The sequence below is a fragment of the Sphaeramia orbicularis genome, unplaced genomic scaffold (genome assembly GCF_902148855.1).
Source record: "Sphaeramia orbicularis unplaced genomic scaffold, fSphaOr1.1, whole genome shotgun sequence".
NCBI lineage: Eukaryota > Metazoa > Chordata > Actinopteri > Kurtiformes > Apogonidae > Sphaeramia > Sphaeramia orbicularis.
This window is the reverse complement of record NW_021941508.1, coordinates 295008-316599: the sequence shown is the minus strand read 5'-3', so window position 1 is coordinate 316599 and position 21592 is coordinate 295008. Positions and strand designations below refer to the sequence as shown.

Here is a 21592-nt window from a genome sequence, read left to right as displayed (position 1 = left end):
ATATATAGTTTTCCAATGTTTCATACTCTTGGATATCTGTTGAATTTGAAATGTTCACACTGTTCGCAGAGCTAACACTCAGAGCTAACACTCAACACAAACTGAAGAATTTTATTATTTTATTTGTCGGGTAAGAATTGCTCAATTGAATTGAAAATGGCATTTAATAGCTGAAACGTTACTCTGACTACATGAAGAGTTAAATAGATGAAATGCATCCAGTACACGAATAAAAAAAAACCTAACCCATTTAGCAGTGGCACTAAACCCTAACCCATTTAGCAGCGACACTAAACCCTAACCCTAACCAATTTAGCAGCGACACTAAACCCAAACCCTAACCCATTTAGCAGCGACACTAAACCCTAACCCTGATCCATGAGGTTAAGGACTGGGAGTGCATTAAAATATGCGATGTTTGTTATGAACTGAAGATAAAGTGAGGTCACATTAGTCTGTGTTAGGGTTAGAGTTAGACAGGTTAGGGTTAGAGTTAGACAGGTTAGGGTTAGGCAGGTTAGGGTTAGAGTTAGACAGGTTAGAGTTTAAAAAGTTTAAGGTTAGTGTTAGACAGGTTAGGGTTGGAGTTCAACAGGTTGGAGTTAGAGACAGGTTAGGGTTAGAGTTAGACAGGTTAGGGTTAGAGTTAGAAAGGGTTAGGGTTAGACAGGTTAGGGTTAGAGTCACACATGTTATGGTTAGAATCAGACAGGTTAGGGTTAGAAAAGGTTAGGGTTAAAGTTAGACAGGTTAGGGTTAAGGTTAGACAGGTTAGAGTTAGACAGGTTAGGGTTAGAGTCACACAGGTTATGGTTAGGGTTAGACAGGTTAGGGTTAGGGTTAGACAGGTTAGAGTTAGACAGGTTATGTTAGGGTTAGACAGGTTAGGGTTAGACAGGTTAGGGCTAGATAGATTAGGGTTAGACAAGTGAATGGTAAGACAGGTTAGACAGGTGTAAGGTTAGACAGGTTTGGGTTAGGCAGGTGTAGGGTTAGACAGGTTAGACAGATGTAGGGTTAGACAGGCTAGACAGGTTAGGGTTAGACAGGTGTAAGGTTAAACAGGTTAGACAGGTTAGGGTTAGACCTGTTAGGGTTAGACAGGTTAGAGTTAGACAGGTGTAGGGTTAGACAGGTTAGGGGTAGACAGGTTAGACAGGTCTAGGGTTAGACAGGTGTGGGGTTAGACAGGTTTGGGTTAGACAGGTTAGGGTTAGATAGGTTAGGGTTAGACAGGTTTGGGTTAGACAGGTGTAGGGTTAGACAGGTTAGGGTGAGACAGGTTAGACAGGTGTAGGGTGACACAGGTTAGGGTTAGACAAGTTAGACAGGTGTGGGGTTAGACAGGTTAGACAGATGTAGGGTTAGACAGGTTAGGGTTAGATGGGTTAGGGTTAGACAGGTGTAGGGTTAAGCAGGTTAGGGTTAGACAGATGTAGGGTTAGACAGGTTAGTGTTAGACAGGTGTAGGGTTAGACAGGTGTAGAGTTAGACAGGTGTAGGGTTAAGCAGGTTAGGGTTAGACAGGTGTAGAGTTAGACAGGTTAGGGTTAGACAGGTGTAGGGTTAAACAGGTTAGTGTTAGACAGGTGTAGGGTTAAGCAGGTTAGGGTTAGACAGGTGTAGAGTTAGACAGGTGTAGAGTTAGACAGGTTAGGGTTAGACAGGTGTAGGATTAAACATGTTAGTGTTAGACAGGTGTAGGGTTAGACAGGTTAAGGTTAGACAGGTGTAGGGTTAGACAGGTTAGGGTTAGACAAGTGTAGGGTTAAGCAGGTTAGGGTTAGACAGGGTAGGGTTAGACAGGTTAGGGTTAAGCAGGTTAGGGTTAGACAGGTGTCGGGTTAGGCAGGTTAGGGTTAGACAGGTGTAGGGTTAGACAGGTGTAGGGTTAGACAGGTTAGGGTTAGACAGGTGTAGGGTTAAGCAGGTTAGGGTTAGACAGGTGTAGGGTTAGGCAGGTTAGTGTTAGACAGGTGTAGGCTTAGACAGGTGTAGAGTTAGACAGGTTAGGGTTAGACAGGTGTAGGATTAAACATGTTAGTGTTAGACAGGTGTAGGGTTAGACAGGTGTAGGGTTAGACAGGTTAGGGTTAGACAAGTGTAGGGTTAAGCAGGTTAGGGTTAGACAGGGTAGGGTTAGACAGGTTAGGGTTAAGCAGGTTAGGGTTAGACAGGTGTAGGGTTTGGCAGGTTAGGGTTAGACAGGTGTAGGGTTAGGCAGGTTAGGGTTAGACAGGTGTAGGGTTAGACAGGTGTAGGGTTAAGCAGGTTAGGGTTAGACAGGTGTAGGGTTAGGCAGGTTAGGGTTAGACAGGTGTAGGGTTAGGCAGGTTAGGGTTAGACAGGTGTAGGGTTAGACAGGTTAGGGTTAGATAGGTTAGGGTTAGACAGGTGTAGGGTTAAGCAGGTTAGGGTTAGACAGGTGTAGGGTTAGGCAGGTTAGGGTTAGACAGGTGTAGGGATAAACAGGTTAGAGTTAGGCAGGTTAGGGTTAGACAGGTGTAGGGTTAGACAGGTTAGGGTTAGATAGGTTAGGGTTAGACAGGTGTAGGGTTAAACAGGTTAGGGTTAGGCAGGTTAGGGTTAGACAGGTTAGGGTTAGATAGGTTAGGGTTAGACAGGTGTAGGGTTAAACAGGTTAGGGTTAGACAGGTTAGGGTTAGATAGGTTAGGGTTAGACAGGTGTAGGGTTAAACAGGTGTAGGGTTAGATAGGTTAGGGTTAGACATGTGTAGGGTTAAACAGGTTAGGGTTAGGCAGGTTAGGGTTAGATAGGTTAGGGTTAGACAGGTGTAGGGTTAGCCAGGTTAGTGTTAATATTCATGTCCTGTTGTTTGCAGTTGTGTTCCAGTGGATTAGTGTTGGATGCTAATCCAGCTGTTTGTGTCTCTTTAGGTGCTCCTACAGACAAAGAGTCTTAATCTGATCCACCTCCAGGGCAGATTAACACAGATTATGAAGAAGTCGTCCGAAGACACAGGACTAATCTGACCCTGGTAAAGTCCATGGGGGGTGCAGAGGACTAATCTGACCCTGATGAAGTCCATGGGGGGTGCAGAGGACTAATCTGACCCTGATAAAGTCCATGGGGGGTGCAGAGGTGGAGGAGGTAGAGAGCAGGGAATGTCCCCGAGGAGCTGCACTGATTAGAAAAAACATCTGTACCGTCCCAGTACAGATGGTTAGAGGGATAGAGGGACACACAAGAAACAGGCACATCTGCAGGGTTAAGGTAAGGTACAGTTAGGGGTAGGGTTAGGGTACGGTTAGGGGTAGGGATAGGGTTAGGGTTAGGGTACAGTTAGCGTTAGGGTACAGTTAGGGGTAGGGTTAGAGTAGGGTTAAGGTAGGGGTAGGGATAGGGTTAGGGTTAGGGTACGGTTAGGGTACAGTTAGGGTTAGGGTACAGTTAGGGTTAGGGTACAGTTAGGGTTAGGGTACAGTTAGCGTTAGGGTACAGTTAGGGGTAGGGTTAGAGTAGGGTTAAGGTAGGGGTAGCGTTAGGGTTCGCACTAGGGTTAGTGTTGAGGTTAGCATTAGGGTTAGCGTTGGAGTTAGCATTAGGGTTAGGGTTTGACAGACCGAGGCTGGTCTCACATCGTCCTCTCACATCTGTCTCTGTCTTTAGGGTTAGGACTGAAGGACTGAGGGTTCACGTTAGCGTTAGCATTAGCATTAGAGTTTGCTCTCCCATCTGTCTTTGTCTTTACTCAAGGATCTGATTAAATCCCTGTACTTCACTGACCTCTGACCTTTGACCTCTGCTCCTCGTGTCCTCACCGTCCTACAGTCCTGCTCTCACACCATCTTTCCGCCTCTGACCTTTGACCTCTGACCTTTGTTCCTCTCGTCAAACGTCCTTAATCCTTTTTTTTTTTCGTCCCAGGGCCTTCTCGTCCTCCACTCCCCTTTGCTGCTGATCTGGACAGCGGTGGCAGTGTCACGGAATCGCCGCTCCCATCCTCGTTTCCACGGCTACCATCAAACCATCATTTCGTCCTCCTGTCCGCGATGCTGGAGACGATGTCCAGACGTAACCGCTCCCTCCTGTCCCTGTCCCTCACCTCATTGGCCCTGACGCTGTCGGTGTCCGCCTTCTGCACGTCCTATTGGTGCGAAGGTACGCACAAGGTGGTGAAGCCACTGTGTCTGTCACCTGTGAAGATGAAGAACTGTGGCATGAACAACAGCCAGCCCTACACCACAGGTAAACAGCACAAACAACAACAAACAAACAACAACAACTACACAAACAATATGAACAACAGACTAAAAATACACAAACAACACAGTTTCAACTTCCTGTCACCCTTTTGGCGTGAAGGATAATGTTAAGATGTTATTATGAGTTTGCTGTGCAACAATTCAAAATTCAATTCAAAATTCCATTTTCTGTCGTTGCTGTGCCGTTGGTCTCAACGTCCTGTAGAAGTGACAGAAACCACAGAGCTCAACACTTGGTCACCATTAGCCAAAGGTTAGCTAGCTAACGCCTGTGAGCTAACTCTAGCGAACACCTGTGAGCTAACTGTAACTAATGCCTTTGAGCTAACTCTAGCAAACGCCTGTGAGCTAACTCTAGCTAATGCCTGTGAGCTAACTCTAGCTAACACCTGTGAGCTAACTCTAGCTAACACCTGTGAGCTAACTCTAGCGAACGCCTGTGAGCTAACTGTAGCTAATGCCTTTGAGCTAACTCTAGCGAACGCCTGTGAGCTAACTGTAGCTAATGCCTTTGAGCTAACTCTAGCGAACGCCTGTGAGCTAACTGTAACTAATGCCTGTGAGCTAACTCTAGCGAATGCCTGTGAGCTAACTGTAGCTAATGCCTTTGAGCTAACTCTAGCGAATGCCTGTGAGCTAACTCTAGTTAACGCCTGTGAGCTAACTGTAGCTAATGCCTTTGAGCTAACTCTAGCGAACACCTGTGAGCTAACTCTAGCTAATGCCTGAGAGCTAACTGTAGCTAACGTCTGTGAGCTAACTCTAGCTAAAGCCTGTGAATTAACTCTAGTTAACACCTGTGAGCTAACTCTAGCTAAAACCTGTGAATTAACTGTAGTTAACGTCTGTGAGCTAACTCTACCTAACACCTGTGAGCTAACTCTAGCTAATGCCTGTGAGCTAACTGTAGCTATCTGGTTTCAGTGGTCCTGTTCTAGCTCGTTCCAACATCTTTTCCAAACTCATGTGGATCCATTCCACTTCCTGATAAACTACGACATTAGGAACCAGACTTCCTTGTGGTCTGGAGCTCCAGGTGAACTTTGGAGGTCAATCTTATACTCCAGGGTCTCATAAGTCCGGTCAGGGTTAGGGTTACGGTTAGGGTCCGGCCCACTGAGCCCAGTGTTGCTGTTTTCAATATGCAAATAATATGCAAATGAAGCCCTCCTAGCCCCTCCCCTCCATGGCAGAAAGGTGCCAGAAAGTAGAAACTGAAAAACCACAGTAAGAGTAAAAAAAATCTGATCAAAACCAAAAATATTTTCAAAAGGATAAACTGTCTTTGAGAAAACAGTGATATTGAATAAAGATGATATGATTTTCATTCAAAAACATCAGAATGCAAAAAAAAAAAAAATACTACAAATGAAACAGAACATTTGAAATCCGTGTTTTAAACTTAAGTCTAACATTAATAATGCCAATACCTGTTTGGACGCTGTTACGAGTTTTTACATGCGTGTTTTTCAAAGCCAATGTTTGTTTTTTCAGTTTCAGGTTGTGTTTTCAATGCCAAATGTTCTTTTCAATACCAAACATTAAAGTCATTGTTTTGGCTCCATATAAAATCCAATTTCATGATCAGTCGACACATATCAGTCCTGTTCAACTGGGCCTCATGTTTTCTACAGTCCTTGTACTTTTTCCTAACCCTAACCCTATCCCTATGACTGACGTGTGTTTTCCACTGGTTTGTTTTTGTCCATAAACAGTCACAGTCTGCTTCAGATGTGTCCCAGTCTGTGGGATCTTCAGCGTCTGTCATTTGTCCTGTTTGATTTGTTCGATATGAAAGCGTTTAACACTTGACTGTCACACAATCCCATAATCCAGCTTTGCTGCTAATCTCAGAAGTTTGCATCAACAGCTGCATGTTCTGCATCCTCTGACCCTTAACTCATCTGCTCTCACTCTTAAGCCTATTTGTTTCTTTGCTGTATTCAATTTCCAGTGCACAAAACCCACAGATTTACCTGCACAGCAGAGTTTCCGCTCAGAATTCAGACCAACGCACAGCAACACTTTTTTTTTTTTTTTGTGTGTAATTATCTTGTTTTGTTTTTTTTTCAGTCAGCATCATCTTAGCATTTTACATCATTTGCGTGACTTCTATGTATGTAAAAAAATAAATAAATAAATAAATAAAACAAAAACACAAAAACATACTCCAACAGGGGAGCATTGACAGAAATAGTAAAAATAAACAAAGCAACACAAAATATAGTTAAAGGGAAATAACACATATATTTCACATTCCATTCTTTTCCCCTGTATAAGATGAACATTGAATATTAAAAGTGTCACATGAACCCAGGGTTTACACGGATCTAAATCCACGTTACTTTGATAGAGTAAAATCTGCTCTTAATAGTGTTATAAAATACACACAGATTTTCCAATACTTGTTGAATTTGTCTGAATCCAGTCTGACAGAGAACGTCCACTTCTCCATCCTATAGATGTAATGTCTAACACTCCTCCATTTTTGGTGCGTCCTTTTTTGGTCACTTCCTAGTCATGTTTTTTTTTTTACCAACAGTATTCTGAACAGATATTTATCCATTGAATGTGTTCTGCCCTGGTTCTCTTTTCCCAACTCTATAGACTCAAATGGGAATGGAAACTGGACTTTGAAAATGTTCTCCATGCTTTTCTTCAAAACCTGAAAAAAGGCACAATATAAGGCCAGTCCCAAAATATATGAAAAGGATTGGCTTTACTTTCACCACAGCGTCCAGCATCTTGTATCCTGACATTTCTGTGCTGGTGGAATCAAATATCACATTCCAAACATATTCCCTCCATGTTTGGGAGCATGTTGTTTTCCACACGGAACACTTTTAGGATTAGATCAGAATAAAGAACACAAATGTTTGTCAAATTTAGGGCTGTGTACCAGCAAGAATCTGGTGATACAATACGTATCTCAATACTAGGATCATGATACGATATATCGCAATATGATATATCACAATAAAACACAATACTGTTAACAAGACAACATTTTTAGGTTGTTTTGTTTCTTTTTTTAAGTGATTATTTCTTGGAAAATATAATTACACCAGAAATACGCACTAAAACTAAACACATTTGTATTTGATCAGAATAGGATCTAATGCTATATAACAAAACTTTTTTGTATAAAAACTCAAAATGCAGGATTTGGATAAATGCAGTTTTAACATTAATTTAATGAATTACTTTTTTAGGTTACAAATAACAGAGAAAAATGCCCTTGTGAATATTTAAATAAAAGAGCTCGCAGGATTCCCAAAAAAATATAAAGAAAAAGAAAAAACAAAAAATGAACCTCTGCCATGTTTGCATTTGAATAAATACCTAAAAATATTCATACAGTGTTTTTTAATATCGATACAGTATTGTGAAATGAAAAATCGCGATATAGTGCAGAACCGATCTTTTCTTCCAGCCCTAGTCCAAACTATCAGTAAAAGATCCAAACTGTCCTGAATGGATGTGATCTACTGTGATCAGCCTTGATCCTCTTCTTCTGTGTGTGCAGAGGCCCCCACCCCAGACCCAAAGAGCCCCCCCTCCAACATGACGCTGTCCCCCCTGCAGAGGGAGGAGCTGGCCCGGATCAGGAGGAAGCAGATGGCCAACGCCGTGCACTACATCTGGGAGACAGGCGAGGACAAATACATGCTGCGATACTTCCACACCGGCTTCTGGCTGTCCTGTGAGAAACACAACGAAGGTCCGTCCAAAGCCACGAAGTGTGCAAAACTTATCACTGATCAATACATCCATCAGCTGGGTTCATAAACACACCATGTTTTTTGAATTACAACAAAAACTGAAATTGGCTAAAAATTTCCATAGGGGGTCAAATGAGTATCCATTTTTGTCCAAAAAAACCCCAGTTGTCCTAAAGTCACAGAAGTGTGTGTAAATAATGCTAATCCATTTGTGCACAGACTACTGATATTCTCTGACAGTGGAAGCTCTATTTTCATAAATATTGGATTTGGAATAGCACGTGGATGTGAAAACTTTTGCTGGTGGACGGACGTGACATTACCCATGATGCTCTGGTCAGTCCCAGTACTTTATTAGGAATAAACTTCGAGACTTCCTATTGCTAATTGTGCTCTTCTTCATAAATGTTGGTATTGTGGATCTAAAACAATCCCAGCTGACACAAAAACACTAAATGTGTCAGTGGACGGATGTGACATGGTTGTTGTGGATCCCATCATACTGATGCTCTGCAGCCATGTCAGCGTTTACACTAATGATCCCTGTGCAAAAACTAGGAGCACTATTATTTATTGGATAGTTTAGCATCAGACTAAAGAGGAAAGAACAATCTAGAATTGTTCTTTGTGTCTAAAAATGCTTCTTATTGTAAAAGTGTTGATGTAAACAGTGCTGTGTGCCATTCTTCATGTATGTATTGGTGGAACAGAAGCAGGATGGATCAGCACCATACTCCAGATTGAACCTGTACAAATAAAACATGTGATATGGAGGAGAGAATCTGGGAAGAAAAACTGGGGAATCCAAAAGAAGAGAAGATTTGTTTTTCAGCTCAGTTCAGTTCAAATAGAACTTGTCCATTTGTGACATGAAAATATAGCATTAATTGTGCTGAAATGGTTCATTTTGGAGCTGAAAACATAGTTCATATGAGCATCAACATGTTGAACAGAACTGAAATCCTGTCCATTTGAACAACTGTCATTTACCAACACAAAGTTCCTTTGGATTCACTGAGACTGATTTAATATAAACAAAGACACAAACAAGACCTCTGAGCACATTTTAGCCGAAAGATAAACGTCCACAAATCAAGTCCAAATAAGGCATCAGTGAGGCTCGTATTTAAGTAAATGTGTTTATGTTCCATCCATCCATTCCCTTCCTTTTATCCGGGGCCGGGTCGTGGGGGTAACAGTCTAAGCAGGGATGCCCAGACTCCTCCCTCTCCTCAGATTCCTCCTCCAGCTCTTCTGGGTGGACCCCGAGGCGTTCCCAGTCCAGTTCACAGATGTAGTCTCTCCAGTGTGTCCTAGGTTTTCCCTCAGGTCTAAACCTGGTGGGACATGCCCAGAACACCTCCCTCTCCTTAGACTCCTCCCTCTCCTCAGACTCCTCCTTCTGGTGGGACATGCCCAGAACACCTCCCTCTCCTCAGACTCCTCCCTCTCCTCAGTCTCCTCCTCCTGGTGGGACATGCCCAGAACACCTCCCTAGGGAGGAGTCCAGGAGGATCTGAACCAGATGTCTGATCCACCTCACCTGGTTCCTCTGGATGTGGAGGAGCAGCGGTTCTACTCTGAGCTCCTCCCCCTATCCCTGAGGGTGGATCCACCCACCCTACAGAGGAAACTCATTTGGACCGCTTGTATCCTGGATCTGGTCCTTTGGGTCCTGACCCAAAGCTCATGACCACAGGTGAGGGTCTGAATGTAGACTGAGGGTAAATCCAGAGCTTCTCCTTTGGGCTCAGCTCCTTCTGAACCACAACAGACCCATACAAGCACTGCATCACAGCAGACGCTGCACCCATCCACCTGTCAATCTGAACCTCCATCCTTCCCTCACTGTGAACCAGACCCAGATACTGGAACTCCTCCACTGGGTCAAAGACTCCCCACTGACCCAGAGAGGACAAACCACCTTTTTCCGGTCCAGAACCATGGCCTCAGATTTGGAGGTGCTGATCCTCATCCCACTCGCTTCACACTGGGCTGCAAACCACCCCAGGACACGCTGAAGGTCCAGGTTCAATGAGGCCAACAGGACAACATCATCTGCAAAAAGCAGAGATGAAATCCTGTGGTCCTCAAACTGGACCCCCTCCGGCCTCTGGCTGCACCTAGAAATTCTGTCCATAAAAATTATGAACTGAACCAGTGCCAAAGGGCAGCCCTGCCGGAGTCCAACATGCACCTGGAACAGGTCTGACTTACTGCCAGCAATGTGAACCAGACTTCTGCTTCGGTCATACAAGGACCAGACTGCCCTTAGCAGAGGACCCCGGACCCCATACTCCTGAAGCACCCCCTACAGGATACCACGAGGGACACGGTCAAACGCCTTCTCCAAATCCACAAAACACATGTGGACTGGTTGGGCAAACTCCCATGAACCCTCGAGCACCTGATGGAGGGTATAGAGCTGGTCCTGTCTTCCACGACCAGGACGAAAACAGCATTGTTCCTCCTGGAATCCGAGGTTCGACTATCGGTCTGATTTTCCTCTCCAGTACCTGGAATAGACTTCCCCCAGCAGGCTGAGGAGTGGGACCCCCTGTGGTTGGAGCACATTCTCCAGTCCCTCTTTTTAAAAAGGGGGACCACCACCCCGGTCTACCAATCCAGAGGTACTTTCCCCGACTGCCATGTGATGTTACAGAGACATGTCAACCAAGACAGTCCCTGCACATCCGTAGACTCAAGGCACTCAGGGCGAATCTCATCCACCCCCGGTGCTCTGCCACTGAGGAGCTATCCAACCACCTGGGTGACTTCAGCTTGGGTGATGGACCAGTCCACCTCTGAGACCTGGACCAGTCCACCTCTGAGACCTCAGCCTCTGCTTCCTCCATGGAAGACGTGACAGTGGGATTGAGGAGATCCTCAAAGTATTCCTTCCACCGTCGGACAACACCCCCAGTGGAGGTCAGCTCCTCCCACTTCCACTGTAAACAGTGTTGGTGGCGCACTGCTTTACCTCCAGAGGCGCCGGACGGTTTGCCAGAATTTCCTCGAGGCTGACTGATAGTCCTCCTCCATGGCCTCCCTAAACTCCCCCTAGACCCAAGTTTTTGCCTCCACCACCACTCGGGCTGCGGCACGCTTGGCCTGCTGGTACCCATCAGCTACCTCTGGAGTCCCACGGGCCAACAAGGGTCAATAAGACTCCTTCTTCAGCTTGATGGCATCCCTTACTTCCGGGGTCCACCACCGGGTTTGGGGATTGCCGCCACGACAGGCACCGGAGACCTTGCAACCACAGCTCCAAGCAGCCGCTTCGACAATGGAGGTGGAGAACATGGTCCACTCGGACTCAATGTCCCCAGCCTCCCCCAGGATCTGAGAGAAGCTCTCCCGGAGGTGGGAGTTGAAGACTGTGCTGACATCGGGTTCTGCCAGACGTTCCCAACAGACCCTCACAATGCGTTTGGGCCTGCCCAGTCTGTCCAGCTTCCTCCTTCGCCAGCGGATCCAACTCACCAGGTGAACTGCCACCTTACCGTGGTGGGGGAGTTTGAGCGCCTGAATGATCCCAGGAGGTATTTGTCAAGGGCTTTATGCCCCTGGCAGGGTCTCCCAAGGCAAACAGGTCCTGGGTGACGGGCCAGACTAAGAGCAGTTCAAAACCCCCTATGAAGAAGAAACATCCAAAGAACGTGATGTCGCCCGGCATGGCACAGCCGGGGCCCCACCCTGGAGCCAGGCCCGGGATTGGGGCTTGTAAGCGAGCGCCTGATGGCTGGGCCTTTGCCCACGGAGCCCGGCGAGGCCTAGCCTGAAGGAGCGAAGTGGGCCCGCCCTCCGATGAACTCACCACCCACCGAGGGAGCTGTAGGGGCCAGGTGCATTGTGGATTGGGTGGCAGTCGACAGCAGGGGGCTCGGCGACCCGATCTCCAGACACAGAGTCTAGCTCTTGGGACATGGAATGTCACTTCGCTGGGGGGGAAGGAGCCGGAGCTTGTGAGGGAGGTTGAGAGATATTGTCTTGATATAGTTGGGCTTACCTCTGCACACAGCTTGGGCTCTGGAACCCAACCCATCGAAAGGGGCTGAACTCTCCACTTCTCTGGCATTGCCTGCGGTGAGAGGCGGCAGGCTGGTGTGGGCTTGCTCGTAGCCCCTCAGCCCAGCCGCCATGTGTTGGAGTTCATCCCTGTGAACGAGAGGGTCGCATCCCTGCACCTTTGGGTTGGGGACAGGTGCCTCACTGTTTTTTCAGCCTACGGTCCGAACAGCAGTGCAGAGTACCTGGCCTTCTTGTAGTCCCTGGGAGGGGTACTGGATGGTGCTCCGACTGGGGACTCCATTGTTCTCCTGGACGACTTCAATGCCCACGTGGGCAACGACAGTGAGACCTGGAGGGGCGTGATGGGGAGGAACAGCCTCCCCGATCTGAACCCGAGTGGTGATTTGTTATTGGACTTCTGTGCTAGTCACAGTTTGTCCATAACGAACACCATGTTCGAACACAGGGATGTCCAGAAGTGCATGTGGCACCAGGACACCCTAGGCCGGAGGTCGATGATCGACTTCGTTATCGTGTCATTAGACCTCCACTGCGTGTTTTGGACACTAGGGTGAAGAGAGGGGAAGAGTTGTCAACCAATCACCACCTTGTGGTGTTAATGTTCCTTTGGTTGGAACTGGAACCCTAACCCTAACCCTTTGGTGTGAACTGTTCCTTCAGGTGACGACCAGGAAGAAAAGTGTCGCAGCTTCATCGAGTTGACTCCAGGAGAAACCCAAGGTTTATACACAAACTAACTTTAACCCAGAACTAACCCATGAACAGAACTAACCCTAACCCAGAACTAACCCATGAACAGACCTAACCCTAATCCAGAACTAACCCATGACCAGAACTAACCCATGAACAGAACTAACCCTAATCCAGAACTAACCCATGAACAGAACTAACCCAGAACTAACCCATGAACAGAACTAACCCTAATCCAGAACTAACCCATGAACAGAACTAACCCTAATCAAGAACTAACCCATGAACAGAACTAACCCTAACCCAGAACTAACCCTAACCCCAAACTAACCCATGAACAGAACTATCCCTAATCCACAACTAACCCTTGAACAGAACTAACCCCAACCCAGAACTAATCCATGAACAGAACTAACCCTAACCCAGAACTAACCCTAACCCCAAACTAACCCATGAACAGAACTAACCCTAACCCAGAACTAACCCATGAACAGAACTAACCTATGAAGAGAACTAACCCTAACCTAGAATTAACCCATGAACAGAACTAACCCTAACCCACAACTAACCCATGAACAGAACTAACCCATGAACAGAACTAACCCTAACCCACATAAACAACCATTAATTTCACATCAGTTGAAGGAAACATTCAGTCTTATCCCATGTAATATGTGAGTCTGATCTGTCCCCTGTCCTTCTGTCCATCTGTCCATCTCTTCACTTGTCCATCTGTCCACTTGTCCTTCTGTCCCCTTGTCCCTCTGTCCACTTGTCCATCTGTCCATTTGTCCATCTGTCCACAGGTGTCCTCTGGTTGTCGGTCATCAGTGAGTTCATGTACATCGGTCTGTTGTCCATGGGTTTCCTGTTGATGTGTGTGGAGTTCATCTGTTTGTGCGCAAAGAGAGAAATGAACGCCCTGAAGATCAACGCCTTCGCCGCCATGTGCACCGTCCTATCAGGTACCAGTTTAGGACTCCTCCCCCTCCTGTCCTATCAGGTACCAGTTTATGGAGGCACATTCATGGTTTCATATTGACTTGGACCAGTTTAGTCCAGACGTGTGTGAACAGATCTGCCCCTTCTGTCCAATATCTGTAACTCTATTTAAACAAACTGTCTTCCGAACAGCGCCAGGCTGTCCACAGACAAAACTACGCTTATTACAAATTGCTGTGATGTGGTTTCTCAAATTCATAGTTGAGTTTTTATTGGCTGAAATGTTGACTTGTTTGTGCAGACCAGGCCTGGGTATCATGGCCAGCAGTCGGACATTGTCACTTTATTTTTCCTCTAACTCCATACTCAGCCATAGGTGTTCATATGGATCCAAGTTATTATTCCAAGAATGAGCAGCTTCCACGACTCGCCTCAGAGAACCTCCGGGCCTCCGGTTCCTTCACACTGTGGGGAGGACCTCCAGCGGAGGACATCTGACAGGAAAAGTGTAGGAAGAGGGGATCTGTTGTAAGCTTTTAGCCTAGTTAGCAAGCCAGTTCACTGGCCCCTCTTCTGCTTCTCAGCACTCTGTTTCCTTGCTCCTCTAAGTCTGGGTTTCTTATCGGTCAAGGCTCTTGTCCTCAGGATCTGCAGTCCACCCAACGTGGTCTGGAGCTCTGCTTTAATATCTGTTTAATGCTTTAATTGCACCTGAGCTATACTTCTACACTGGTAGCTGAGAAGCTGCTGCACTGCTGTGCACCACCATGTCAGAGATCCAGATCCAGATGTAGATCCAGATCCAGATGTAGATCCAGATGTATGTAAACCCTGGGATGTGGATCAGTGTTTGGATCACGTCCTGTTTTCAGAAGGCCATGGTCAAATGTTTTCTGTGTTCAGAATGGAACCACACCAAGAATTCAAAACAATCAACCAATCAGCAACCTCGCTGTTGTCACTGTTTGATCAGATGTACCCCTGGTACATGTTCTACCCGTGGTACATGTTCTACCCATGGTACATGTTCTACCCGTGGTACATGTTCTACCCCTGGTACGTGTTCTACCTGTGGTACATGTTCTACCCCTGGTACATGTTCTACCCATGGTACATGTTTTATCTGTGGTACATGTTCTACCCATGGTACATGTTCTACCCCTGATACATGTTCTACCTCTGGTACATGTTCTACCTGTGGTACATGGTCTCCTCCTTGGACCCTCCCCCAGGTTTGAAGAGATCCTTTTCTTCTTCATAGGTATGATGGGCATGGTGGCACACATGATGTACACCACAGTGTTCCAGATGACTGTCAGCATCGGCCCTAAAGACTGGAGGCCTCAGACCTGGGACTACGGATGGTCCTTTGCGTAAGTTAACTCATTCATTCAAACTCATCCATGCAGTGGAAAACAGAATTGACCACAGATAAAAAAAAAAACACAACAAAGACAAAGTTTAGAGCTACCGACAAAAGGACCAACTGGTTCGACAAAAGGACCAGCTGGTCCAACCTCAGAGGACTCTGGAAACTTCTGCATTTGACGCAGATTTTTGAGAAATAACTGATGATAGGACAGAGCATGGGTTCTTCTCAGTTCTGCCTTGGGTTCTTCTCAGTTCTGCCATGGGTTCTTCTCAGTTCGACCATGGGTTCTTCTCAGTTCCACCATGGGTTCTTCTCAGTTCCACCATGGGTTCTTCCACATACATCCTGTACAGACTCAACACTATTCTTCCTGTCCTATTATTAAATCTAATTTGACTTAATTTCCTTCATTGGTTCAGTTTTTGAACCCTAACCCTTGTCGTGGGGCATTAATCAGAGTCATTCCATTAATAACAGTCGTTTCTTCGCCTGTTGTTTGCGTAGTTGATTGACAGCAGTGATCCACCCCTTTTCCACCACAGGACATTTGACCTTCAACCTTTACTTTACCAGGAACTTTGGAGAATCTTGGTGCATTTCCACTGAAGTTACTCCATACAAAACTTTCCTTCAACTCCAAACTTTCCCAGATGAAAGTTCCTGGTAGGGGGCGGGACTTTTCAGATTCCATGAACATTGATTGGTGGAACATAATGATAGTGTTCACCGAGTTCAGCCAGTGTGTGTGTGTAATCTGCTTTATTCCATTTGTACGAGGTTCACATCTGATCTGAAATCTGGCTCCATTGGTCACTGATGTAAAGTCACACATGCACGTTTGATCAGATCCATTTATTTGATTTTATTTCTCTGTTGAATGTTTTTAGTTCAACTCCATAATTGTCATCGTCTGTTCTGTATCCAATAGTTCGATAAATCAATCATTTAGGAATTTGACAGGATTTTTTCATGAACTATAGAAACAATATTTAGCTTTTATTCTTATAGACCCGATCCAAAGACAAATTCAGGTTCTCAGGAAAATTGCCGCTTATCAATTAATCGTTAATTGATAAGGTCAACCAAGTGATGATTAATGGATTAATCGATCATTTGCGTCCCTAGTTCCTACTTTTTCCTTCATGTGCATGTGTGAGTCTTCCCAGTCCGTCCAATCACACTAATAGTATTTATGTCAATACAAGTGTTTGTGTCGACCCTCACATTCTGTTTGATCTGAGTTTAAAAAGTTTGTATTGAGCTTTTCCACAGACAACACTGTGGATTCCATGACATCATCTGCATACAAATGAAGAGTTATATTTCCAGACAATGTTGAATGCCTGTCCATGTGCTGTTGAACGCTGTTGAACGCTGTTGAACACTTGTCCATTTGCTGTTGAATGCTTGTCTACGTGCTGTTGAACGCTGCTGAACGCTTATCCATGTGCTGTTGAACGCCTGTTGAATGCCTGTATATGTGCTGTTGAATGCTGTTGAACGCCTATATATGTGCTGTTGAACGTTGTTGAAGGCCTGTCTGTGCGTTGTTGAATGCCTGTCTATGTGCTGTTGAACACTATTGAATGCCTGTATATGTGTTGTTGAATGCTGTTGAACGCCTGTATATGTGCTGTTGAACGTTGTTGAAGGCCTGTCTGTGTGTTGTTGAATGCCTATGTGCTGTTGAACACTATTGAATGCCTGTATATGTGTTGTTGAATGCCTGTTGAATGCTGTTGAATGCCTGTTGAACGCTGTTGAATGCCTGTTGAATGCCTGTTGAACGCAGTTGAATGCCTGTTGAACACTGTTGAATGCCTGTTGAACGCTGTTGAATGCTGTTGAACGCCTGTATATGTGCTGTTGAACGCCTGTATATGTGCTGTTGAACGCCTGTATATGTGCTGTTGAACGCCTGTATTTGTGCTGTTGAATGCCTGTTGAACGCTGTTGAATGCCTGTTGAACGCCTGTTGAACACTGTTGAATGCCTGTTGGACGCAGTTGAATGCCTGTTGAACACTGTTGAACGCCTGTTGAATGCTGTTGAACGCCTGTATATGTGCTGTTGAACGCTGTTGAACGCCTGTATATGTGCTGTTGAATGCTGTTGAATGCCTGTTGAATGCCTGTTGAATGCCTGTTGAATGCCTGTTGAACGCCTGTTGAATGCCTGTTGAACACAGTTGAATGCCTGTCCCTGTTTCTGCAGAATGGCATGGCTGTCCTTCAGCTGCTGCATGGCGGCCGCCGTGGCAACGCTCAATTCCTACACCAAGACCGTCATCGAGACGAGGCACCGGGCCAGAGTGAGGATGGAGGAGGCGAGGGCCGCCGCCCGGGCCCCGTCCTATGAGGAGGTGGTTCGAGCGGGAGGCGGAGCCGTAGGCGGAGGAGTTTACTCCGTCAGCCAGCTGATTCAACTGGGCCAGCAGGGGGTACTCATGGACCCTCTGTGGCCCAGAGGAGTGGGCCCGGCGGTGGGACCGCTGGCATGTGGGGCCGGAGGAGCGCTGCTGGTGGGCGGAGGAGGGATCGGAGTGGGTGGGATGGGAGCGGTAGGGATGGGAATAGGAATGGGAGGAGCAGGGGCAGGAGGAGGAATGGGAGCTGGAGTTATGGGGGTCGGAGCTGTAGGAGCCGGAGCGGTAGGAGTGGGAGGGATGGGGGTGGGACCAATGGGAGAACGGCTGGTGGACCCCCATGGGGTGGTGGTGGTGGAGGGGTGTGGAGCAGAGGGTTGTGAAGACTGTGAACGGGAGATGGACGAAATGGAGTACGCCCTGCAGGACGACACCGAAGGGTCACTGTGCTAAAGGTGGACTAGACGACAGAAGGGTCACTGTGCTAAAGGTGGACTAACGACACTGAAGGGTCACTGTGTTAAAGGTGGACTAGATGACACAGAAGGGTCACTGCGCTAAAGGTGGACTAGATGACACAGAAGGGTCACTGCGCTAAAGGTGGACTAGACGACAGAAGGGTCACGGTGGTAAAGATGGACTAGAAAACAGAAGGGTCACTGTGGTAAAGATGGACTAGAAAACAGAAGGGTCACTGTGGTAAAGATGGACTAGACGACACAGAAGGGTCACTGTGGTAAAGATGGACTAGACGACACAGAAAGGTCATTGTGCTAAAGGTGGACTAGACGACACAGAAGGGTCATTGTGCTAAAGGTGGACTAGACGACACAGAAGGGTCATTGTGCTAAAGGTGGACTAGACGACAGAAGGGTCACTGTGTTAAAGGTGGACTAGATGACACAGAAGGGTCACTGCGCTAAAGGTGGACTAGACGACAGAAGGGTCACGGTGGTAAAGATGGACTAGAAAACAGAAGGGTCATTGTGCTAAAGGTGGACTAGACGACAGAAGGGTCACTGTGCTAAAGATGGACTAGACGACAGAAGGGTCACTGTGTTAAAGGTGGACTAGACGACACAGAAGGGTCATTGTGCTGAAGGTGGACTAGACGACAGAAGGGTCACTGTGTTAAAGGTGGACTAGACGACACAGAAGGGTCACTGTGCTAAAGGTGGACTAGACGACAGAAGGGTCACTGTGCTAAAGATGGACTAGACGACAGAAGGGTCACGGTGGTAAAGATGGACTAGACGACAGAAGGGTCACTGTGCTAAAGGTGGACTAGACAACACAGAAGGGTCACTGTGCTAAAGGTGGACTAACGACACCGAAGGGTCACTGTGCTAAAGGTGGACTAGACGACAGAAGGGTCACTGTTCTTAAGGTGGACTAGATGACAGAAGGGTCACTGCGCTAAAGGTGGACTAGACTATACAGAAGGGTCACTCTGCTAAAGGTGGACTAGATGACAGAGGGGTCACTGCGCTAAAGGTGGACTAGACGACAGAGGGGTCACTGCGCTAAAGGTGGACTAGACGACAGAAGGGTCACTGTGCTAAAGGTGGACTAGACGACAGAAGGGTCACTGTGCTTAAGGCGGACTAGACGACTGTGTCACCAATCACAAGTGTTTGCTCCTGGAGGATTCTGTTGGGTCTCTGTAAACTTGACTTGATTCTGATTTGAATTGATAAAGCACTTTGTGACTCGGTCTGTGAAAAGTGCTCTATAAATAAAATTTACTTACTTACTTATTTACTAAAGGTGGACTAGACGACAGAAGGGTCACTGTGCTAAAGGTGGACTAGAGGACAGTGACAAATGCAGGAACCATCAGAGCCCAGGCTCCTTGTTTAATGTCCCATTTCCTCTAAGTGGTAACGACTTTACTCGACTCGACTCGTCCTTTTTGCATTTCCATTACGAAAAAGGACCTGGAATCTGGTACCTGGTCCTAGTTTTTTGGAATTTGGTACCTGGTACTAGTTTTTTGGAATCTGGTACCTGGTACTAGTTTTTTGGAATCTGGTACCTGGTCCTAGTTTTTTGGTACCTCCTCCTCTGAGGTTCCAGGACTGGGGACCAGATACTAAAGGTGACACTGTGTAAACACTGCAGACCTCTGATTGGTCAGTGGTGTGTGTGCCCCGCCCTTTTCCAGTAAATCTGTCAGTAGGTGAATCCACATGATGACAGTCTGTAAAACTACACCATGGTTTGTCCAGGAGGTTCAGACGCAAACATTCAGCAGGAGTTTGACCAGACAACAGGCAACCAGTGAGTTTATCAGCAACTGTGAGCAGAGCACACAGAAGGAACGCACCGCATCGCTATGACGACCAGGTACTGGAAAGAGGGAGGATCTGGAATGGAAACGGTCTGGAATAGGACCTGGTACCAGAGTGGAAACGGTCTGGAATAGGACCTGGTACCAGAGTGGAAACGGTCTGGAATAGGACCTGGTACCAGAGTGGAGTCGAGCCGGTTCCACGTAGTGGAAACACGGCATTTGTGACTTCAGATGGAGGAACCATCAGAGTCGACGCTTCATGTTTCAGTGACTTCACTGAACTCTGAGACTGACTTTGGATCCTTCCAAAGTCTTTAACAGTTTCTCGTGGCCAGAACAGACCCAGAGTTAAAACCCCTGAAGCACAGGACAGACCCGGAGTTAAAATCCTAACTCTAACAATCACATCTTCAATCTCACCAGCAGATGTCAGTAGTTTCCCAGCAATGAACAGATTTGTACAAAGAGTTCAGAATTATGATGAAACGACTGAAACAACTGTTACACAGCAGATGGTACTGATGTTATGGATGTTACTGCTGTGATTGTGGTTAGCGTGTTACTTTGTTGGAAACTCTAAGTCTGAATTTTTTCGGTCTCATTTTTATAATTTTATTGTTGACTTGATCTGATCACAAACAAAATCGAACTCAGCTGAGGATCCGCAGCCCAAGTGGGAAATGGACCCTGAACAATGCACCTCACTTTTATAATCCTTGTAAACTGATCTTCAAACTCTGGGCTGAACCCCTAGGTGGCCGTGGTCACAGAACATGGACTGGTGTCATATGACTCTGAAGTCAAGCAGATGAAATTCCTCAACTCAATGTAAAAGCCCATAATGAGCATAATGTGTTTCCCTTTTATCTGTTGTTGTTTCCGATCGTCGGTGGGCGTGTGTATTTAAAAGTGTGTCTAAGGTAAAGTCCTGTGATCATAAATGTGTCAGTTTAGTTTGTGACTAAGATGGGACCTATCCTAAGAACTGGACCACTGACCTAAGAACTGGACCTCTGACCAGTGAAACAAAGAACATCGAGTGACACAAAAGAATCCTGACCAATACTCACTAACGCGATTAAACCCACGAATTCAACCATCCAAATTCAAATCATATTTCATTGTTCAGTAATTGTTCCTAAACTGTGGAATATCCTTCCTGACATTGATGTTTTGGTATTTTATTTATTTTACTCCATTTTGGTTTATCTTGTGTAGATTTTATTATCTGTTGTTTCTTTTTTTTATTTCTATTCCTTCTTTGAATCTTTACAGTACTTTGGTCAACGTCTGTTGTTTTTAAATATACTTTATGAATAAAATTGACTTGACTGGACTACGGATGTTACAAATGTTACAGATTTACTGATGTTACTGATTTTACATGTGTTACAGATGCTGCAGATGTTACTGATGCTACATTTAATTTCCTTTCCTTTTTTTTTTTTTTTTCTTTTTCTTTATGGGCTCAGCTGGCTGACAGGCAGCTGTCTGTACCAATAAGGCAGCAGCCGACACCAACTGTACTCCCAGTCATCATTGCCCATTTTTCTGACACCTTTGCTCGTGTATCCTCTTTTATTTGGACAGTTTACCAGGGAGTGTCTCACGCTACTTTTTTTTTTTTTCCTACTTGTCTTGTTCTTCATCCTAACAGCAGAATGGTAGTCTGGTTCCTTTTGGTGCTGAACAAATTTGCTTTGCCAAGGGTAACTTCATAAAGTATATGAAGCGCCCTTTGATATTCTACTGTGTTTATTATGAGTTTAGTTGAACCACATTTCGATGCCTGACCTGACATGGGGGGTGGGGGGTGGTGGGAGAGAACAAGAGAAGAAGGTGGAGAAGACCCTCACAAGAAAGTATCAACAATACAAACAGTAACAACCATGGAGACAATTATAATGGAAACAATAACTACAACCAGAACTGAGTAAACTGGGCAGAAG

General features: G+C 45.9%; 1 protein-coding gene across 4 annotated transcripts in view; it reads left to right on the top strand.

The window, feature by feature from the left end:
* The window catches only part of LOC115415992 (germ cell-specific gene 1-like protein), a 22010-nt gene extending 1113 nt beyond the window's left edge, over positions 1-20897 (top strand). Inside the window, exons 1-8 of one of the 4 annotated variants that reach the window (XM_030129677.1) lie at positions 4015-4210; positions 7754-7948; positions 12642-12701; positions 13478-13636; positions 14875-14986; positions 17200-17802; positions 19149-19174; positions 19875-20897. In XM_030129677.1, the coding sequence (XP_029985537.1) occupies positions 4015-4210; positions 7754-7948; positions 12642-12701; positions 13478-13636; positions 14875-14986; positions 17200-17802; position 19149 (1326 nt within the window). In that variant the 3' untranslated portion in view covers positions 19150-19174; positions 19875-20897. Of the gene's footprint in view, positions 1-2898; positions 3000-3889; positions 4211-7753; positions 7949-12641; positions 12702-13477; positions 13637-14874; positions 14987-17199; positions 17806-19148; positions 19193-19874 lie in introns of those variants that run through there. The other 3 variants (XM_030129676.1, XM_030129678.1, XM_030129680.1) reach the window with 3 other exon arrangements.
* The last annotated feature ends 695 nt before the right edge of the window (positions 20898-21592 follow it).